At 51.5% G+C, this 18,997-nt stretch overlaps 1 protein-coding gene across 2 annotated transcripts; it reads left to right on the top strand.

The window, feature by feature from the left end:
* The first annotated feature begins 4,858 nt into the window (after positions 1–4,858).
* On the top strand, positions 4,859–18,982 carry Mfge8 (milk fat globule EGF and factor V/VIII domain containing). 2 transcript variants are annotated; one of them, XM_046437087.2, is made up of 9 exons: positions 4,859–5,015; positions 7,918–8,043; positions 8,365–8,496; positions 10,877–11,058; positions 11,483–11,638; positions 12,543–12,687; positions 16,915–17,099; positions 17,895–18,050; positions 18,148–18,982. In XM_046437087.2, the coding sequence occupies exons 1-9, from the start codon at positions 4,943–4,945 to the stop codon at positions 18,316–18,318; spliced, it is 1,326 nt and encodes a 441-aa protein (XP_046293043.1). In that variant the 5' UTR covers positions 4,859–4,942; the 3' UTR covers positions 18,319–18,982. The 2 variants fall into 2 exon arrangements, with proteins under 2 accessions (XP_046293043.1, XP_046293049.1); XM_046437093.1 differs by lacking the exon at positions 7,918–8,043 and having other exon boundaries at positions 4,863–5,015.
* Positions 18,983–18,997: the final 15 nt, after the last annotated feature.

Below are 18,997 nucleotides of genomic sequence, written 5' to 3'. Positions count from 1 at the left end.
CCTTCCTTCCTTCCTTCCTTCTACCAGGGGTTAAACCCAGAGGCACTCAACCAGTCTCATCCTCAGCCCCTTTTAAATTTTTCATTTGAGATGGGTCTTGCTAAATTGCTTAGGGCCTCACTCAGTTGCTGAGGCTGGCTTTGAACTTGCAATACTCCTGCTTCAGCCTCCTGAGCCACTGGGATTATAGGCGTGTGTTACCATGCTCAGACCCAGCCATTATTTAATTTTAATTTTTTATTTTGAGACAAGGTTTCACTAAATCGCTGAGACTGGTCTTGAACTTGTGATCCTTCTGCCTCAACCTCCAAAGTCTCTGGTACAGTTGTTCACCACTGTGCCCGGCTAAGTTTACTCTTAAATTTTTGTTTGTGTGTGGTACTAGGGATTGAAGCCAGGGGTGCTTTTCCTCTGAGCTTCATTTGCAGCCCTTTTCATTTTTTATTTTGAAACAGGGTCTAAGTTGCTGAGGCTGGCCTTGAACTTGTGATCCTCCTGCCTTAGCTTCCTGAATCACTGGGATTATAGGCATGTGTTACTGCTCCCAGTTGTATTTCTTATACTAGAAATAAACATTCTGCTATCATATGTAACAAATTAGAATAAAAAAAGAAATAAACATTCTGAAATGTAATTAATGCCAGGCACCATGGTGCACACATATAACCCCAGCTACAAGGATGGCTGAGGTAGGAAGACCACAAGTTCAAGGCTAGCCTGGGAAACTCAAGGAAAGACCTTGTCTCAAAATAAAATGAAAAGTGCTGGAGATATAGTTCAGAGATAGAGTGCTTGCCTAGCAAGTGTGAGGCCCTGGGTTTGGTCCTCAGGGCCACAAAAAACAAACAACAATAACAACAACACAAAACAATTGAGGCCAGTGCTCCCTGGTTGGTGCTGGATGCCTTCCTTATTGTCACTGGTATCGCTGGGTCTGTACAGCACCCCTACTTCAAAGGAATTGTGGATCCTCTGAACTACATCAGTGCCAGAGTTTGGGCCCCTGTCAGCTTTACAACAGTAGAAGAACTGAACCTTTGGGGACTCTTCCTGGGAAGCTTTGCTGATCTGCAGCAGCATGACAATCAATGTTCCTTGTTAACATCTGTTGTCAGCATGGTCGTCACATCATTTAACTATGGTAGCAGGAACTCAGCTCCAAATTCTACATGGAGAAAACCACTCGGATCACAGACTTTCAATGACTTCAAGACAACCAGGAGTACCTGTTCTTGAGCCTAGTGGGCCTCTAGGCAGGAGGTTCCTGCTTATCAGATGTATCTCATACACCTATGATGGTGCGCTTGAGGACTCTTCCTCCAGGGGACATAGGTAGCATCCCCTGGAAGCCATTGATTCCAGATCACAAGGATTAGCATCTTGCCGCAAGGCAGAGGAAGGAGGGACCAATGTATTCTCCCCTGCTTTGACCCTGTCAATGGCCATGGACAGTGTGGACAGGATCCCAGCAGTGAAGGCTAAAGCTACCCGTGTCATCATGAACTCTCTGATCACAAAACAGATCCAGGAAAGTGGTGAGATTTTCGAGCTTCAAGCCAGCGCTGAGAGATACTGTCCACACACCCACAAAGACCTTATCGGCCAAAGAGACAAAGGACTAAGTCAAGTAGCAGAAGCATCCAACTGCAATTGCAGAATAGAGGGAGGACAAAAGAAAAGTCCCGTGCATGAGCCCAGTCCATGCCAAGGAGCAGGAGCTTCTTTGGCAAAATCCCTCCAGAAGTCTGACTCAGGAGGTTTTGCCATTTAAGCAAACAAGAGAGCCCTTTCCAAAGGTGTTGATCTATGCTCAGGCCATGAATGGCTGAAGATCCAGTACCTTCACACAACCTAAGATAGAAGTTCCAGTTGTAGAAGGAAAGAAACAACTATCACAGTCATAATCTCAAATTCCATCATGTGAATGTGCTCACACTGACTTCAAGAACTTTCTGTTCCAAGGACTTTGGATAGAGTTTCTTATGCCCCACTGCCCTTTTATCTTGGCTTAAACATAGAAATGAATAGCTTTTGTGTGTGTGTGTGTGTGTGTATTTAAATTAGTTTTTTTTTTTTTTTAAAGAGAGAGAGTGTGTGTGGGGAGAGAGAGAGAGAGAGAGAGAGAATTTTTTTTTTTAATATTTATTTTTTTTTAGTTTTCGGCGGACACAACATCTTTGTTTGTATGTGGTGCTGAGGATCGAACCCGGGCCGCACGCATGCCAGGCGAGCGTGCTACCGCTTGAGCCACATCCCCAGACCTTAAATTAGTTTTTGATAGTACTGGGGATTGAACCCAGGGCTGCTCTACCACTGAGCTACAACCCTTGTCCTTTTGAGTTTTAAATTTTGAGACAGGGTGTCACTAAGTTGCCCAGGCTGGCCTTGAACTTGCGATCCTCCTGCCCAGCCACTTGAGTCACTGGGATTACAAACACAGGATTCCATGCCCCACTTAGGAGAAACTATTTTGTACTGCTTTAAAATTAGATGAAATAATCTCAGCAGTGATGTCACTACCTATTTTTGTAGGATTTACCCTAGAGAAGAACTTCAATCATTGCCTTAGGAGGGAAATAATGTTTGTGGTCTTCCAAAACCTAGGTGTTTTGGAAGGTTATTTTGATTGATTATTTTGTCACCATCAATGGGAGCATTGGCAACTATGGTGTGGAGGTGCCCACTGAGTAGTTGAGATGATATTGGTCTACTTGATTGCTGATGTGCTCCAGCATTGTTAAGTAAGAGGACCTAAACCTGTTTGAGATCTGGGTATAGTTAGAAGCTAGATTTGACTAGGACCCACTTTCTAGGCTGAAGCTGGCATTTCCTTGCCTTTTTGGTAGATCTTGTTGTATCACTTTGTCCTGCAGTCCGTTCATGTGCCTCTTAGTGCCTCTTGGGCCAGTGCTATCAGAGGGATGCTTCTCTCTCACACTCTCTGTACTAGAAATTGAATATAGGGCCTCAACTCATGCTAGGTAAGCCTCTCTGCCACTGAGCTACATCCCCAGCCCATTTTATTTTATTTTAAAACAGGATCTCACTAAGTTGTTGAGACTGGCCCTAAACTAGTGATCCTCCTATTTTTTTCTTTTCTTTCCAGTGCTGGGGATTGAACCCAGGGCCTCAGTGCATGCTGTGCAAGTGGTCTACCTCTGAGTTACATCCTCATCCCTTGTACTAATGATCCCCCTGTTTCAGCCTCTCCAGTAGTTGGGATTACAAGTGTGCACCGCTGAGCTGGGCTGCATGTGAATTTTTTAGGGTTTCCTATATATAATATCATGTTATCTGTGAATAGAGGTAGAGACAGTTTTATTTCCTTCTTTCCACTGAGCTAGATACAGTGTTGCACACCTGTAATCCCAGTGGCTCAGGAGGCTGAGGAAGGAGGATCGGGAGTTAGAAGTCAGTCTTAACCAAATAGTGAGGCACTAAGCAACCCAGTGAGACTCTATCTCTAAATAAAATACAAAAAAAAAAAAAATAGGGCTGGGGATGTGGCTCAGTGGTCAAGTGCCCCTGAATTCAATCCCCACTACAAAAAAAAAAAAAAAAAAAAAAAAGATGTATTTTCTGGTTCTTATCTAGTTGTCCTGACTCAAACCTCCTGTTCAGCATTGAATAGAAGTGACGAGAGCAGATATCCTCATCTTGTTCCTGATCTTAGAGGAAATATTATTTTTTACCATTGCATCTGATATTGACTGTTTTTCAGAGGCATATATATATATTAAAAATATATATTAAAATATATATATTAAAAATATAAAAAATATATATTTTTAATCAGGCTGAGGAAATTCCCTTGTATTCCTCCATGTTGAGAGCTCTGTCATGAAGGTCGTGGAATATTATCAAATGTTTTTTCTGTGACTGAGTTCATCACACATTTTTCCCCTTTCAGAATGGTTTTAAGAAAAGCCTCCTGCCAGTGGGCTCATCTCAACCTAGGTCTCAAACACCAGTAGGGGAGATGTGTGTATCCCCCTCCCCCATTTTGCTAGTCTGGAATAAATTATTATTAAAATATTGTTTTTTCCAAACAAGGGGTATTTGCATATGATAAAAAAGAATCAGTAAAAAGTCAATGTGACAGGCAAGTTTCCTTCAGTCTGGTTTTGCCTCTTGGGCAGCCACATAGGCTCATTTCCTTCAGTGTTGTCTATGGCTGCTTTCCTGGGACAAGGGCAGAGGTGAGTAGTTGCTATGGAGACCTTATGGCCCACAAATCCCAAAATATTTTCTATTTGGAATCTTTACAGAAAAAAGTTTGCTAATTCCTTTTTTGGTCTTTTTACTATTTCAGATGATGCTGCCATGATACTTTAATATATATATATATATATATATATATATATATATATATCAGTTGCACTTGTGAATTTCTGTAGGATGAATGCCTATAAGCGGAATTGTTAGCTTGTATTGTGTCAGCACTTGTCATTTTGATAGGTATTACCAAACAGAGAAGTTGAACCAAGTTTTACTCTCAGTGCACAGCCACCACGGTAATAATAATGTGATACTTGCCAATCTGTTAAGTGAAACACGGTACTCATTGTAGTTTTAATTCATTTCTGTGATTATGAATAAGCTTTAGCATCTCTTCTTAATTCTAAAAAATCTTTTATTTTTCATTTTAATTCCTCCTGAGTGTCCAGCGCACTCAGGACCGGAAACTTGGCGCCTCCCACCAAGTGGGATGCTGGGTGTGGCCCCGGCGGGAGGCGGGTGGCCGGTGGCCGGGACCCCTAGGACCCTCCTCCTTCCCTCCCTGGCCACGAAGCCCCGCCCCGAGTCCGCCCCGGGCGGGTCGGGGCGGAGCACGTGGGCCTGTGGGCGGTGCCGAGCTGCCCGATTTATTCCGGTCCCAGAGGAGCAGGAGCGAGAACTCGCGGGTCCCGACCGTCCAGCACGTCGCCCGCGCCCCCACACTATGCAGGACCCCCGCGTGCTGGCCGCGCTGTGCGGCACGCTGCTCTGCGCCTCCGGCCTCTTCGCCGCTTCGGGTGAGTGGCCCACGCCGCCCTCTCGCGCTCGCCCCTCCTCTCCGCGTCTCTCGGAAGTTCTCCGCGGCGCCCTCCCTCCGCCTCCCTGTTGACAAACTTGGGCGAAGCGCGGGGGACCCGCGCCGGGAGGCTTCTCCTACTGCGCCCTGGCCGGAGAGGTGGGCAGCGCTCGGCCTCGCTGCTCTCCGTGCTGGAACTTTTAGGCAGTGATTGAGGGTGGCGCGCTGGGTGGGGACGCGGGACACCGGGTGACAGCCCTGCGCCCTCAGGGATGCGGCATACACATAACAAAGGAATCCGCTGCGTCGGGCCTCTCTTTTCCCGTCTGTAAAATGAGGACCTTTAACTGTGGCTGACTCTCGAATCCTTCCACCGCTTTTGAAACGAAGCGTTTTCTTCGACCAACTTTCCCCGGCAACTTCCACCTGGCTGGACAGTTCTTTGGATTTTTGCGCCCCCGCTTGTCCGGGTCTGGTCAGATAAGGGAAGGGCTGGAGAGTCGGTGCGGTCGCCTGGGCTCCAGGTGGATCCGGCAGGGGGCCAAGAGAATGGGGAGGAACTTTGAAAGGGCTGCCTCCTGGTGGGGAGTCTCCCGACTCCCTCCCTCCGGTGGCCTTGGCCGGGTGCTGTATCTTCCGTGGTCCTCCTCCTCCTCCGCTTAGAGGCCCCCAGTAGACAGCTGGGCCTCCGGCACGCGGTTCGTGGGGATGCCTCATCTCCTTCGCTGTGAGAAGTGGTGCCCACTGAGGGTGAGGGTAAGAGCTCTTCAGATAGCTCCTCCATCATTTTCTCATAAAAATGAGACTACAGCCCTGCCATCCTATAATGGGTGGGACCCCCGCCTTCCCCGAAGCTGAACTGGTCCTTCCCAGCCACCGGGCAAGATGAGTGGGTCTTCAAAGCCCGGTTCCGCCTCCTCTCTGTGCCCCCAATTAAGTGTTCCCCAAGCAGATGACCCTGTGGAAATTTACCAAAGAGCTGCATCCTGAAATCCCAAATGGCTTTGTAGAGGGTGATCTGCCCCTCGCCCCCGCCCCTCGCCCCCCGCATGAGGAGGGGACTCACCTCCTCTACCTTGTGCAGGTTACTCTGCTCCAGACAGTCTAATGCTTGGCCCGGTAAAGGACACCCTCCCTCCCCCATCCCTATACCACTGTTTAACCCCTCCCCCCAGTAGTATAGGGGGAAGGTGCCCTAGGGAAGGAGGAAAGAAGTCCCTGTTGGGTTGGGGGAGCCCAGGTCTTGGCCATTCCCAGCTTCTGGAGCCTCTGTGTGAGGCTTGCCTGTGGCCTGCCAGGTCAGAGGAGGGGATTAACCTGCTATTTAAAGCCAATGACTAATAGCTCTTTGGGAGCCGCCTTAAGCTCCCCAGGCCCCTGTGAGGTGGAGCGCTGAGGGCTGTGTTCATTAATGGTGTTGCCTGAGGAGCTGGGCAAGCCTGAGCTCCCTGGGGCTTTGAGATGTCAGAAAGACCCTTTATTCTGGGGTGGGTGACTATGGGGGGGGGGGCGTTCTCCTGTTTTAGCCAAATAGCAGGTTTGGGTGTGCAGTCTTGAGAAGGCCCTCTGGGATTCTACCGTCCTTAGAGGACCCTGGTTAGGGCCAGCTAACCCTGGAGGAGGGCCGCAGTTCACTGGTTGACATCAGAGCCAAGAGACTGAGGATGTGCTGGAGTAAGGAGGGCTTCCAAGGGAGTGGGCCAAGAACCCTGCTTTCAATGGGCTCCTTTCCGGGTGTGGGAATAGGAGCAGGATTTGAGCACTGCCCTACATACACAGTCCTACAGACCACAAACCCAGGTGCCTATCTCAAGATAGCTGCTGCCGATTTCTCTTTCTCTTCCTTCTCCTCCTCTTCCTCCCCCTTCCCCCCTTCTCCTGTGTTCTTCATCTGAACTGATAATGCACATCTGTCACCCAGGGCCCCATCCAAAAGCCATAATGGCCTCTCCAGCCTTCCTCCTACCTTTAAAAACTCTTGCTCCACAGTGTCTCTCAAATCCATCCTTGCCCCTCACTCTTTTGATCTGACTTCCTCCCTCACCATTCATCCAGAGGGATCTGTCTGCAGCCACCAAACCCTCCCCATCTCAGGTGACCCTGTCCGTGTTTCTGAAGGTGGGATTTTTCAACCTTCTTCCAAGGATTAAAACTGGTTTCCCCATCCTACCTCACACTTGAGAAAGTGTGTGTTCCTGTTGGACAATGCTGTGGAGACTGAAGGAAAGTTAGAAGCTACTAATTGGCAGGATGCAAAATCTAAACTTGCAATCTTTTTTTTTCTTTTTTCTTTTTTTGGTGGTACTGGGCATGGAACTCAGGGCCTGCCACATGCTAGGCAAGTGCTATACTGCTGAACTACTTCCCTTGCCCTTTTTATTTGCTTTTGAGAGAGGGTCTCCGTTAAGATGCTATGGCTGGCCTTGAACTTTCTGTCCTCCTGCCTTAATCTACTGAGTAGCTGGGATTATTGGCGTGTGCCACTGTGTCCTCCTAAACTTGTCATTCTTAAGATCTTTCCTGGTCTGGCCCAAACTACCCTTTCAGATACATGTTACTATTCTCCAACACAGCATGCCCTCAGTGCTTCTGCTTTTCTAGAATGTTCTTCTGTCATTTCCCAGGTTGAAACCTTCTCATTCTGTCTTTTAGACCCAGCTCAAATGTCCCCTCATTTGTAAAACTTACATCTCCCTGGAAGAAATCAGACTCTGGTGGCCCCTGTGCACTTTTCTGCTAGTGTGTGGCACTTGTTTATCATCTGTTGACTGGCCTTCCTTTTCTCCACTGGCTTCTCAAGGACTGGGCTGCATCTGGCTTTCCTGTTTCAGGGGCCTCACATGTTCATAGTAGTTGACCCTCCAAACATTAATGGAATGATTAAGTAGGGACTGCCATTGTAGGTGACTTCTGCGACTCCAGCCTGTGCCTGAATGGTGGGACCTGCTTGATGGGCCAGGACAACGCCCTCTTCTACTGCCTCTGCCCTGAGGGCTTCACAGGCCTCATTTGCAACGAGACAGAGAGAGGTACCTGCCTGCAAGGGCCTGCTTTTCCACCCTAGCCCATAGCTCTTCCCCAAGTAGGCAGGGGTCTCCAGTGCCTCTCCTGATGACACCTAGCATTGCCCTGGGAACTTCCAGGTCATAAGGAAAGCTGGATGCTTACCTTATTTGGAACCTCCTTGGTTCCAAGCTAACTGAGGCTCCGTCAGGCAGATTTGGGGGAAAAGAGAAGGAGGTGGTAGTAGGCTGAATTTGGGTAGAGTGTCCTTTTGGGCTTGGACTGTTTGCTGCTTCCTGTATGTCCCCAGCTCCTCACTGATCACCTGCCCATCTTATCTATTCCAGGTCCTTGTTCCCCAAACCCATGTTACCACAATGCTGAGTGCCAGGTGATTGGCGATGCGCACCGAGGGGATGTCTTCACCCAGTACATTTGCGTGTGCCCGCAGGGCTACGTGGGCGTCCACTGTGAGACCAGTGAGTTCTCTGAGTGCCTGCTTCTGAGGCAGACCCTGTCCTGTGCCACAGGCTATAATCTGGCCTGATTCCCTGAGGCAAGGATGCCTTCAGGGAGACTGAGGGGAGGGAGAGCATCTCAGTTAGGCCAAGGCGATAAAGGGCCCTGCTTTCCTCCCCGGGCTTCTTTCTGTTCTCTTAGACTGCCAGCCAGGCCTGACCTTGCTGCAGGGGAGGCAGGTGTTGTGGTGACCCCAGAGGTCATGGGAGTGCTGTTTCCAGAGTTACCACAAACCAGACACACAGTGTTAGAATTAAGTCTTGGGATTTTTCTGCCATTAAGGGAAGACAAACACATTCTTAATTTTTAGGGGCCCAGGAGCTTAGTAAATCACGCTTGGTCCAAGTTTGATCTAAGGCTTCCTCATGGAGGGGAGGAGGGGGAGGCTGGGTCATTCTCTCATGGTGTGATGGCCAGAGGCCTGGCGTGTGCAGAGGGGCTGACCCAGTTTGACCTACTCTGTTATCCACATGGCCACAGAATGGCCTGGGTGGGTGCCCAGCTGGCATTGCTGGCAACAGTTTTCCATGCCTACTGGGAGTCCCTCCCTCCCTGGGCCCCAGTCACACCAGGACCCTTTCTTGCCCTCTGTGGGGTGGATGGGTCCATATTTGAATTTAGGGTTGGGTAGAGTGGGGGTCCCACGTTCTAGCAGGTCATTTGCTAAACATCTTGGGCTGGGGGCAGAACAGTGACTGGTCCTCCTTCAAGTAGATGTTGGGGTGGGCTCTGAGGCTTGCTGACCTCCAGAAGAAATGGGGCTGGGTCCCTGACGAAAAGCAGGCAAAGTGCCAGGATGCCCTTCACTTCAGAGGAGGCCGTGCTGAGGGCCCGCGCCTTGGGCTGTGCACTGAGGCCAGATGTATTTGAGGTCCTGGGTGGAAGGATGTGTGTGTGGGTAGGGGAGGTCGCCAAGGAAGATGAGCCCTGGGTGGGGCCAGGTGGGCCACTAATTACCGTCCTGGGAGCCGAGGTAACCATGGGTGTGCCTGAGTGGGAATTACCCACCTAGCCTTCTTTCAGCTTCTCAGCCAGGGGCTGGATATGGCAGCACCTGGTGTAGAAGGCAGGAGGTGACCACACAGGCAGGGGACCCCGCAGAGGGATTTTGCAGCCCCTCCTTGCTTGTTGTGTGGTCTCTTTCCTCGATGCCCACATAGAGATCCTCACATTTGGGTCCCTTGGTGTGGACACTGTGGGGTGTGAGGATCGCCCTGGAGGCCCACCTGGGGTCATATCTCTGTATAGCCACTAAGATCCACTGTATAGCCTGGATCTTAGGCATCTGGCCTCACTTGGCACTTCACCTTCCTTGTGAGTGTGTTAGTACCAAGCTCAGCATGAGCATGAGCCTGGGATGTTGGATTAAGAGGTATCAGACTGGGTGCGGTAGTGCATGGCTGTAATCCCAGTGACTCAGGAGGCTGAGGTAGGAGGATCAAGGCCAGCCTCAGTAATTTAGCAAGGTCCTGTCTCAAAATAAAGAATGAAAAGGGTTGGGGGTATAGCTCAGTGGTAGAGCACCTCTGGGTTCAATCCCTAGTATGGGTGGGGGGACAGAGTAGATTTGTCCTGGGTCCTTTGCTTGGCAGCTGGAAGCACTGTACATCTCTGGGGTTGAGAGTCCCAGACTGGTGGGGAGATGGGGGTGTGTGTGAGTGTAGGGTTGGTAGCTGTCCTGGGTCCCTGGTACCATGTCGCTGGGGTAACAATGTAGGTGATGGGGCCGCAGGCAGGGATGTGTTCACAGATGGCTGAGGACTCACAGGCGGAAGGTGTAAACGCTAAAGGGAAAAGAGGGTGGCGTTTTGCCCCACCCACAAAGCTCCTGCCAGTGGGATTCTAGAAAACTCTGGGCAGATTTGCTCATTGCTTTGTGTGTGGTGTGTGTATTGTTCACTACTGTCCGAGGTACCCCTTCTGAAGCCACCCTGCTGGGGAAGCCAGGGGCTGGGCGGGGCATGCTGAAAAAGAGGAGCTCACACTGTACTTTCTCCCACCAGTCCTCGTGGCACTTCAGAAGAGTTGCTGCCCAATTCCCTGTAAGAACAAGACCCACCGCAGCCTGGAGGGAGACTGCAGCTGCGGGTCATGGCGGTCCCGGCCTGGCCCCTCTCTTCCTCACTGCGCCTCCCAGGCACCTTTCCTCTGTACCTGTTCCTGGCACTCTGCCCTCATTGTCCCTTTGTGGTCTCTGCTCTGAGTGAGGGTCTGAGGTTGGCTCTGGCTCTGGCTCTGCAGCAGAGGTCACACTGTCTTACTTTCTTGTCCTTTGGTCCCAGCTGGGCCCTGGGACCTGCTGGGGTGGCCCCCCCCTCACTGTCCTGTCCCTTCCTGCAGGCTGTGCCAAGCCTCTGGGCATGGAGGAGGGTGCCATCGCTGACTTCCAGGTCTCCGCCTCTTCTGTGCACTTGGGCTTCATGGGTTTGCAGCGCTGGGCCCCGGAGCTGGCCCGCCTGCACCGCACGGGCATCGTCAACGCCTGGACAGCCAGCAACTATGACAGGAAGCCCTGGATCCAGGTATGGAGAAGATGCTGACCTGGGCAGGGTGAAGAGAGAAGGTGAGATGGAGGGTTTGCATCTGGGGAGCTCATTCCTGGGGTCCAGGCAACAAGGTGACAGGTTTCCATTGGTGAACTATCTGTAATGGGAGGGAAACCTTGGGGCCTGGGGTAGATGGTTGGGATAAGTAGGGAGCAGGTCCTGGTTATGGAGGGGTTGTTTGCTCTACATGAGGCCTCTGGGGGCCTCCTGTGCTTTCCCCAGCCCTGGCCTAGAGGGCCCGAGGAGCAAACCCCCCACTAGAGCTACTCCTTAGCTGCCCGTCCTGTGTTCTGCTTGGGTTGTCCTCCACTGGGTGGGTGATAAAGAGCTGGGCCAGCCTGAATCCCAGGTAGAAAGACCCTGGGAGATGAGGGTACTATCCTTCTTTCCCTGGGTGCAGGTGAACCTGCTTCGGAAGATGCGGGTGACAGGTGTGGTGACACAGGGTGCCAGCCGGGCAGGTTACGCCGAGTACCTGAAGACCTTCAAGGTGGCCTACAGCCTTGATGGACTCAAGTTCCAGTTCATCCAGGATGAACATCGGTCTGGAGACAAGGTGGGCCTGCTGGGGTTAAGGTCAGCACCTGGTAGGTTTCTAGCCCAGGCCGAGGGCCCCAGAGAGACAAGAGTACCTTGGGTGATTAGCCATGAGGTGAGCCTTGGTTTTTAGAAACTGGTAAAGTCAGAGCGGGGCGCGATGGCGCACGCCTGTAATCCCAGCAGCTTGGGAGGCTGAGGCAGGAGGATTGTGAGTTCAAAGCTAGCCTCAGCAACTTAGTGAGGCCCTAAGCATCTCAGCGAAACCCTGTCTCTGAATAAAATACAAAACAGGGCTGGGGATATGGCTTAGTGGTTGAGTGCCCCTGGGTTCAATCCCTGCTCTCCTAAAAAAACTGATAAAGACAGATTGTGACCATGTTGTGTGATTACAAGTAATAGCCCCCCTTTTTAGATGAAAATAGAGAGGCTTAAAGTAGTGCAATGACTTGTTGTGGTAGTGGTGGTTGAGGTGGGTTTCATTCTGAGCCTTCGGAGATACAATGTATAGCTGTGCAGGTTGTATACTGACTGCTCAAGGAGGTCATTACTAAGCAGGTACTATTTAAAATACTTATATTGAATGCTTGTATACTTTTGTCTATAGAAAAGTCATAATAATGTATCTTGAGAAAGGAGTGTCTTTTCCTAATGTGCACAGAGGCACTCTAACAGTTACAGGTAGCCCTGAATAAAAGATGGAGGTTTATGCTTGGGCCCCATAGTGACACAGGAAGGAAGGTGTAAGAACAAGAATCTGCTGAGGGCTGTGGGGTGGTCAAAGGAAGCGCTGCTCTCTGAGCCCCTGCCTGCTCTCTGAGCCCCTGCTGCTCTCCCAGCCCTCTGTCTACCTACCAGGCCTAAAGAGGAGGGTGTGGAAGTCCAGGAAGGGGGGCCACTCACACTGATCCCCTCCCTCCTAGGTGTTTGAGGGAAATGTGGACAATAGCGGCCTGAAGATCAACGTGTTCAGCTCGCCCCTGGAGGCACAGTACGTGAGGCTGTTTCCCGTGTCCTGCCGCCGGGGCTGCACCCTCCGCTTTGAGCTCCTTGGCTGTGAGTTGAATGGTGAGTGCTGGGGACCATGGTGAGTTCTGGAGGTGGCCTTTCCTGTCCCCTCTTTTCTTAAGCTGGGTAGTGGCAATAGCAAGTCCTAGGGACCTGAGCTCACATAGGACATACATGCCAGAGGCATCAGCCCAGGTTTTAACTGTCCGCCAACCTATGCCTGTGGCATTCCACGTACTGAAGAAAAAAGCGTCCTTTCAGTTTTCAGAGTAGTTTCATTTACTCTGGTTGTTTCCTTGAGCTCCTAGAATATATAGCATTAGTTCTGTTTTGCAGATGTTACCTCCAGAGAATGTCTGCTTTGTTCCTTGATGTATTTCTGGTGCCTGATAAATATTTGATAAGTGAGTGAATGAATGAATGAGGGAAGTGAGACCTAGATAAATGAATTATCAAGAGTACACAGCTGGGAGGTATAAAGCTGGGTATAGAGCCCTGGGCTTCTGACCCTACCTGTCCAGTGCTTTTACTGCAACTTCCTATAGTCTGCATTCAAGGGAAACACGGGGGCTTCCGGGATGGTAGGGTGTGGATGCTTTCTGCTGCCCTCTCCAGATTCCCAGATGGAAAGATGGGGACCAGAAAGGAATAGATTTCTGATAAGCCAGGAGAAACTCCCCATTGGAGAGGTCTGGGTGCCTGGCTTGAGCTGATGGGTGCTATCTCAGCCCAGCTCAGTTCAGCTTTCTTGAGGTCTTTGCAGCCACAGTGCCACCTTCTGGTCACCAGTGGAACTGTAGAGCTCACTAGGCAGAGCCATAGAGCTGAGAGGTGGCTCTTTGCCTTACGAAGGACCTGCCCTCCTGTGCCCTGCATCCCTTCTCTGTGTACTTCTTCCTGTTATCTCATTTTAGATACCATCTAGTACTTCTCAGAACTGAGTTCTGTGATTTGCTGGGTTCCTCTTTGTTGTGCTGTACTGGGGGTGGAACCCTGGGCCTTGTGCCTGGTAGGCAAGAGAGGTCTACCACTCTCCCAGCCTTTTTAAATTTTTATGTTGGAACAGAGGGTCTCTAAGTTGCTGAGGCTGGCCTTCAACTTGCAGTCCTCCTGCCTCAGCCTCCCTTGCTGTCGGGATTGCAAGTATGCTGCACTGCACCTGGCTACCACTTTTTTTTTTTTAAGGATAAACTGTAGTGATATGACCCTCTCCCAGGGTCACAGATTTTTGAGCCATCTCATTTAAGTGGGGGTTAGAGACTGCCTTCTGCTAAAAGGAAATTTGAGCAACTGGTAAAGGATGGAGCCAGGTCTGTGCTCCTCTCCTTGGAGTCCCTCACTCCTTATAGTCTTAACTTGAAGATTTGGTTCTTTTTTTTTTTTTAAAGAGAGAGAGAGAGAATTTTAATATTTATTTTTTAGTTTTCGGCAGACACAACATCTTTGTTTGTGTGTGGTGCCGAGGATCGAACCGGGGCCGCACACATGCCAGGCGAGCGCGCTACTGCTTGAGCCGCATCCCCAGCCAAAGATTTGGTCTTAAGGCTGCCATAGTAACGTATCTTGAGAAAGGAGTGTCTTTCCCTAATGTGCGCAGAGGCACTGTGTCAGTTATAGGTAGCCCTGAATAAAAGATGAAGTTTACCCTTGGGCCCCATGCTGACCCAGGAAGGAAGGTGTAAGAACGAGGATCTGTGATGCGTGAGGCACCAAAGCTGGCTTTCCCTTGGGGCCAGGAGAGGCCAGGCCTCACACATGAGGAGGCAAAGTTGCCCTGGGTGCTTCCCCCAAGGTCTGGCCTGGCTTCTCTCCCTGCAGGCATTTCAGTTGGTTGGAGAGAGTATTAGTGTGCATGTGCATATATCTGTGTGTGTGTGTGTACAGGTGGCGCCATGTCCCTGGTGAACTGATTAACCATTTAACTCAAGAAATTTTCTAAGCTCCCCCTGAATATCTGACTCTAGGAAACAATATGAGTGAGACCCTTGACCTCATGGAACTTTCATTCTTATGAGGGAGTCAGATTGGAGACAAGGAACAAATAAAGAAAGATCAGATAGCAGAAATAATTCTGAAGGAAATGGTGGAGGGTGATGGGAGCGGGCAGCGCAGTATCTGCTGTGGGGCGTGGCCTTTGAGTAGAAGCTTGAGTGATGGAAAGGCAGTCACTGGGAAGCATGGAAGGAGCTTTCCAGGCATGAGAATGACAAGTGCAAAGGCCCTGGGGTGCATTGAAAGATAGATGAAGGCCTGTGGGACTGGAGCCTGGCTAGAGAATGAGTGGTGGCTTGGTGGGCATGGAGCTCCATGGACCAGCAATATCAGTGTCACCTAGGAGCATCCTACACACGCAGACTTCCAGCCCTGCCCTAGGCCTGCTGATACAGAATCTTTATCTTAACAAGATCCCCAGATGACCTGTGAGAAATAGAGCTTTATTTATCGTTTGGTACTGGGCATTGAACCCAGGGATGCTCAACCACTAAGCCGCATCCCCAACCCTTTTTTTTTATTTTTAATTTTTACTTTTGAGACAGGGTCTCACTAAGTAGCTCAGGGCCTTGCTAAGTTACTGAGGCTGGCTTTGAACTTGTGATCCTCCTGCCTCAGTGTCCAGAGCTGCTGGGTTTACAGGTGTGTGCCACCGTGCCCAGTGAGAAGTACTACTTTAATACCTCATTTTGCAGATGAGGACATTGAGGCCTAGAGAAGGGAAGAGACATCTTGGGGTCACCTAGTGAATGATGGCTCTTGCCCTGGTACCCCCCCCCCCCCCCGCTTGCATTTTCCCTAGAAGTCTGGGGAGGCCCAGAGGGAGATGAGCATGACCTTCTAGAAACAGGTGGTCTGTGCATGGTCTTGCCTTGAGCAAATGATGCAGAATTGGTGTCCTCCGCAAAACTACCCCAGGCTGTAGCCTTCCCAAGGGTCCTCTGTTCTGGACACAACAGACTAGCCAGCTGCCAGCCCAGGAGCACAGCACTGACCTCATGAGGTGATGGTACAATTGGCAGGCTCCTCAGGGCATCTGGGAGGCAGATGTCTCAAGTGGCCAGGATGTAGGCATCCAGGGATGGCCAGAGGAGGTGTGTCCCAGATGGCTGTCCATGCCTCCTACCCCCACCTCCCAATTCCTCCAAGGGACAGGCAGTTGTGGGGCAGGGACCCCTCTAGGTGTGAGACACACCCATCATTCTTTGGAGAGTTTTATCTCTTGCCCATCCCCAATTGTTCTGGCCAGGCGCAGGTGCAGATGTGAATGCAAAATATTCCAGCACATTCCTGGGTGTTTGGGGTGGGTCGGGGTGCAGCAAAGGCCACCTTCTTAGGCCAGCCCTCCCAGGGCTATGTGACAGCATCCCAAAAACATTTGAGTGTGCAAAGGCCCTATGGTAGAAATTAGACAAGGTGCTGCTGGAGAAGGTACAGGAACATCCCTGAACACCGGAGATTCTCTGACTTTTCTATTTTCCACCTGCTGGAGGGCGGGACTATTGTCCTGCGCATCATGGAGCTGCCACCACGCAGGCCTTGGTTGGGTCTGGCAGGGGGCATGGTGGATAGGAGTCTGTGTGTGTATGACTTGGGCACAATGCTTAATGTCTCTTAGCCTTGATTTTCTCATCTGTAGAATGGGGTTGCTGATATCTGCTTCTTTAAGGTTTTTCTGTGGCTGAAGTAAGTGAAGGACTGAAGAAAGCACTGGGTAAATGGCATGGTGGTGGTTAATGTTTTGGATGATAGTCCCAGAATCAGTAGTGTGGCCAGCAGGCATGCAGAGGAAGGGGGAGTGCCGGAGGAAGGAGGAGGGAGATGTCAGTGAGGTGGTCAGGGCAGGCTTCTTGGAGGAGGTGTCTTTCTAGTCTGGTCTGAAGGTGGAGCTGAGCCTGCCAAAGGAGAAGAGCCGTGGCCACGGGGACGTCTTGGGTGATGTTGGGGTGGAGCTAAGACCAGCCGAGGTGAGAAGAGAGCTAAGCAGGCAATGACAAGTACAGCAGTTGTCCCTGAAGACAGGTGGAACTTTTTTCTGTTGTCAGGATACCAAGGCTGGTGTGGAGGTGCATTCCCATGTCCCGGCTGCTTAGGAGGCTGAGGCAGGAGTTCAAGACCAGCCTGGGCAACATAGTGAGACCCTGTCTCCAAAAAAACAAAAACCAAAAAAGAAAAGAAAGACTGCCAGGGGCACATCGGGGTCTGTGGTTCTTCCCTTTCATTGCCTTGTGCTCATGCCCTGGGGAGCTGCGGATCCCAGATCCAGGTGACAGCCCCCTGTCTGCTTGCTGGCAGGATGCTCTGAACCTCTGGGCCTGAAGGACAACACCATCCCCGACAAGCAGATCACAGCCTCCAGCAGCTTTAAGACCTGGGGCCTGCGTGCCTTCGGCTGGTACCCCTTCTACGGGCGGCTGGACAGGCAGGGCAAGTTCAACGCCTGGACCGCCCAGACCAACGATGCCTCCGAGTGGCTGCAGGTGGGTCCGGCCCCTCCTGGGCTGCAGGCTGGTCTGGTGGGATCAGGTGGGGCTGCCAGGTCTCCACCCAGCCCAGGCCTGTGCTCCCCAAGAGACTCTCTGCAAAGCCTTGTTTGTCTTTGACTTTTCTTTTTCTTCCTCCCAATACGCCCCACCTTTCTTGTGCTCCTGCTTCCACGAAGGCCCCCTGGTGGAGGGAGGGTGCGTGTGTGTAGGGTAGAGCCACCTGTGGGCAAACAGTAGGGCAGGATGGAGGAGGGACACCCCCCCCCCCACCCCGTGTCCTGGGACCTTTCCATATGCACACAGAACAGATGTGCTAGGACTTATATAACTGAGACATATTGAGTGATGGAGAACCAGAGCTTGTGTTAGAAATGGGGAAACTGAGTCCTGGCAGGATGAGGATCTCCTGGGGCTTGTGCTGGGTGGCAGTGAGTTTCCTTTGCAACCTTGATCTTGGGACGTCTGTCCAGGGGCAGTTTCCCCACAGTGGTGAGAGATGGGGGCAGGTGTCTGTCTCTGGATCCAAGGAGCTGGCCAGGAGTCGGGTTCCAGGAAGGGCTGCCTGCCTTGGCAGGGATTGCTATAGAGTTAGCCAGGCCCTAGCTTTATTGAAGTGAAGTGCCCAGCACCATGGGTGGTATTATGTGTGCCCATTTTATAGATGAGGAAGCTGAGGCTCGGCCAAGGAAAGTAGCTTTCCCCAAACAAATCATGCCCCAGTGCACCTGCCTCTTTCCACCTTCCTGGAGATGGTGCAAGCCAAGAAAATGTGCGTGGTTTTCCCTGTAGGTTGACCTAGGTTCCCAGAAAGAGGTGACAGGCATCATCACCCAGGGGGCCCGTGACTTTGGCCACATCCAGTACGTGGCAGCTTACAAGGTGGCCTATAGTAACGATGGTGTGAACTGGACCGAGTACAAGGAGCAAGGGGCTGCGGACAGCAAGGTGGGTGTCTGTCCAGGGCCTTCCCCTCACTATTCCCAGGGCACCGTGGGGAGGGAGGCTGACTCTGGGGTACTCCTGACACCCCCTCTGCCTCCAGGTCTTCCCTGGAAACTTGGATAACAACTCTCACAAGAAGAATATGTTTGAGACATCTATCTTTGCCCGCTATGTGCGCATCCTGCCTGTGGCCTGGCACAACCGCATCACGCTGCGCCTGGAGCTGCTGGGCTGTGGCGATAGGCCCAGCCGAAGTAGTGAGGGCCGTTGAGGCTACTGGGCCACCTGCCCCTCCCAGAACCTCCTGCCTCCTGTGGGCCATGCCTCTTTGGAACTCCTTTCTGATTGTAGTGGGGCTGGGGGCAGGGAGGGCAGTGGGGCTTCAGAGGAGATGCCAACATGCAGTCCCCTCCCTCCCTCCCTGTCCTCACCCCCACCCTCCATCTTCCACTGTCCCTGGCACCCAGCCCTCCTGCCATCTCGTTTTCTCAGGCACTGTGGAGTTGAGTAGGTCTGGGATGGACAGGGAGGGGCAGGCTCAGGACTATGGGTTCCCTACACCTCTCCAGAGTCCCCCACTCCAGGCTCTGGGTCCACTCTGCCAGGGTCACCTTGAACACCTTTCTGCACACCACACTCCCATGTCCCCAGAGGAAGCCGTGAGGCACAGTTTGGAAGTAACAGGCTGCTGCCTCAGGCCTGCCACTGCACCCACCCGGCAGTACTTCCCCTTTATCCCCCTGGAGACCCCTCTGGACCTTTGTCCCGAAGCCCTAGGAAGACAGAAGCTGGGGGGGGTGCGTTCTGTGGACAGATGGGGAAGCCAGCTGGGCAGGGAGGTGGGCAGGCTGGGTGGGCGTGAGGGCCTCTGTGCTGGCTCTTCACCCGCGAGCACACAGGCAGCTTCCAAAATATATTTGTATTCTCCACTGGAATTCTTGCCATGCTTC

This window comes from Marmota monax, unplaced genomic scaffold (assembly GCF_021218885.2).
Source record: "Marmota monax isolate L192 unplaced genomic scaffold, Marmota_monax_Labrador192_F-V1.1 WCK01_AAM20220418_F8-fsc00005, whole genome shotgun sequence".
Lineage (NCBI taxonomy): Eukaryota > Metazoa > Chordata > Mammalia > Rodentia > Sciuridae > Marmota > Marmota monax.
This window is presented reverse-complemented; position numbering and strand designations above follow the sequence as displayed.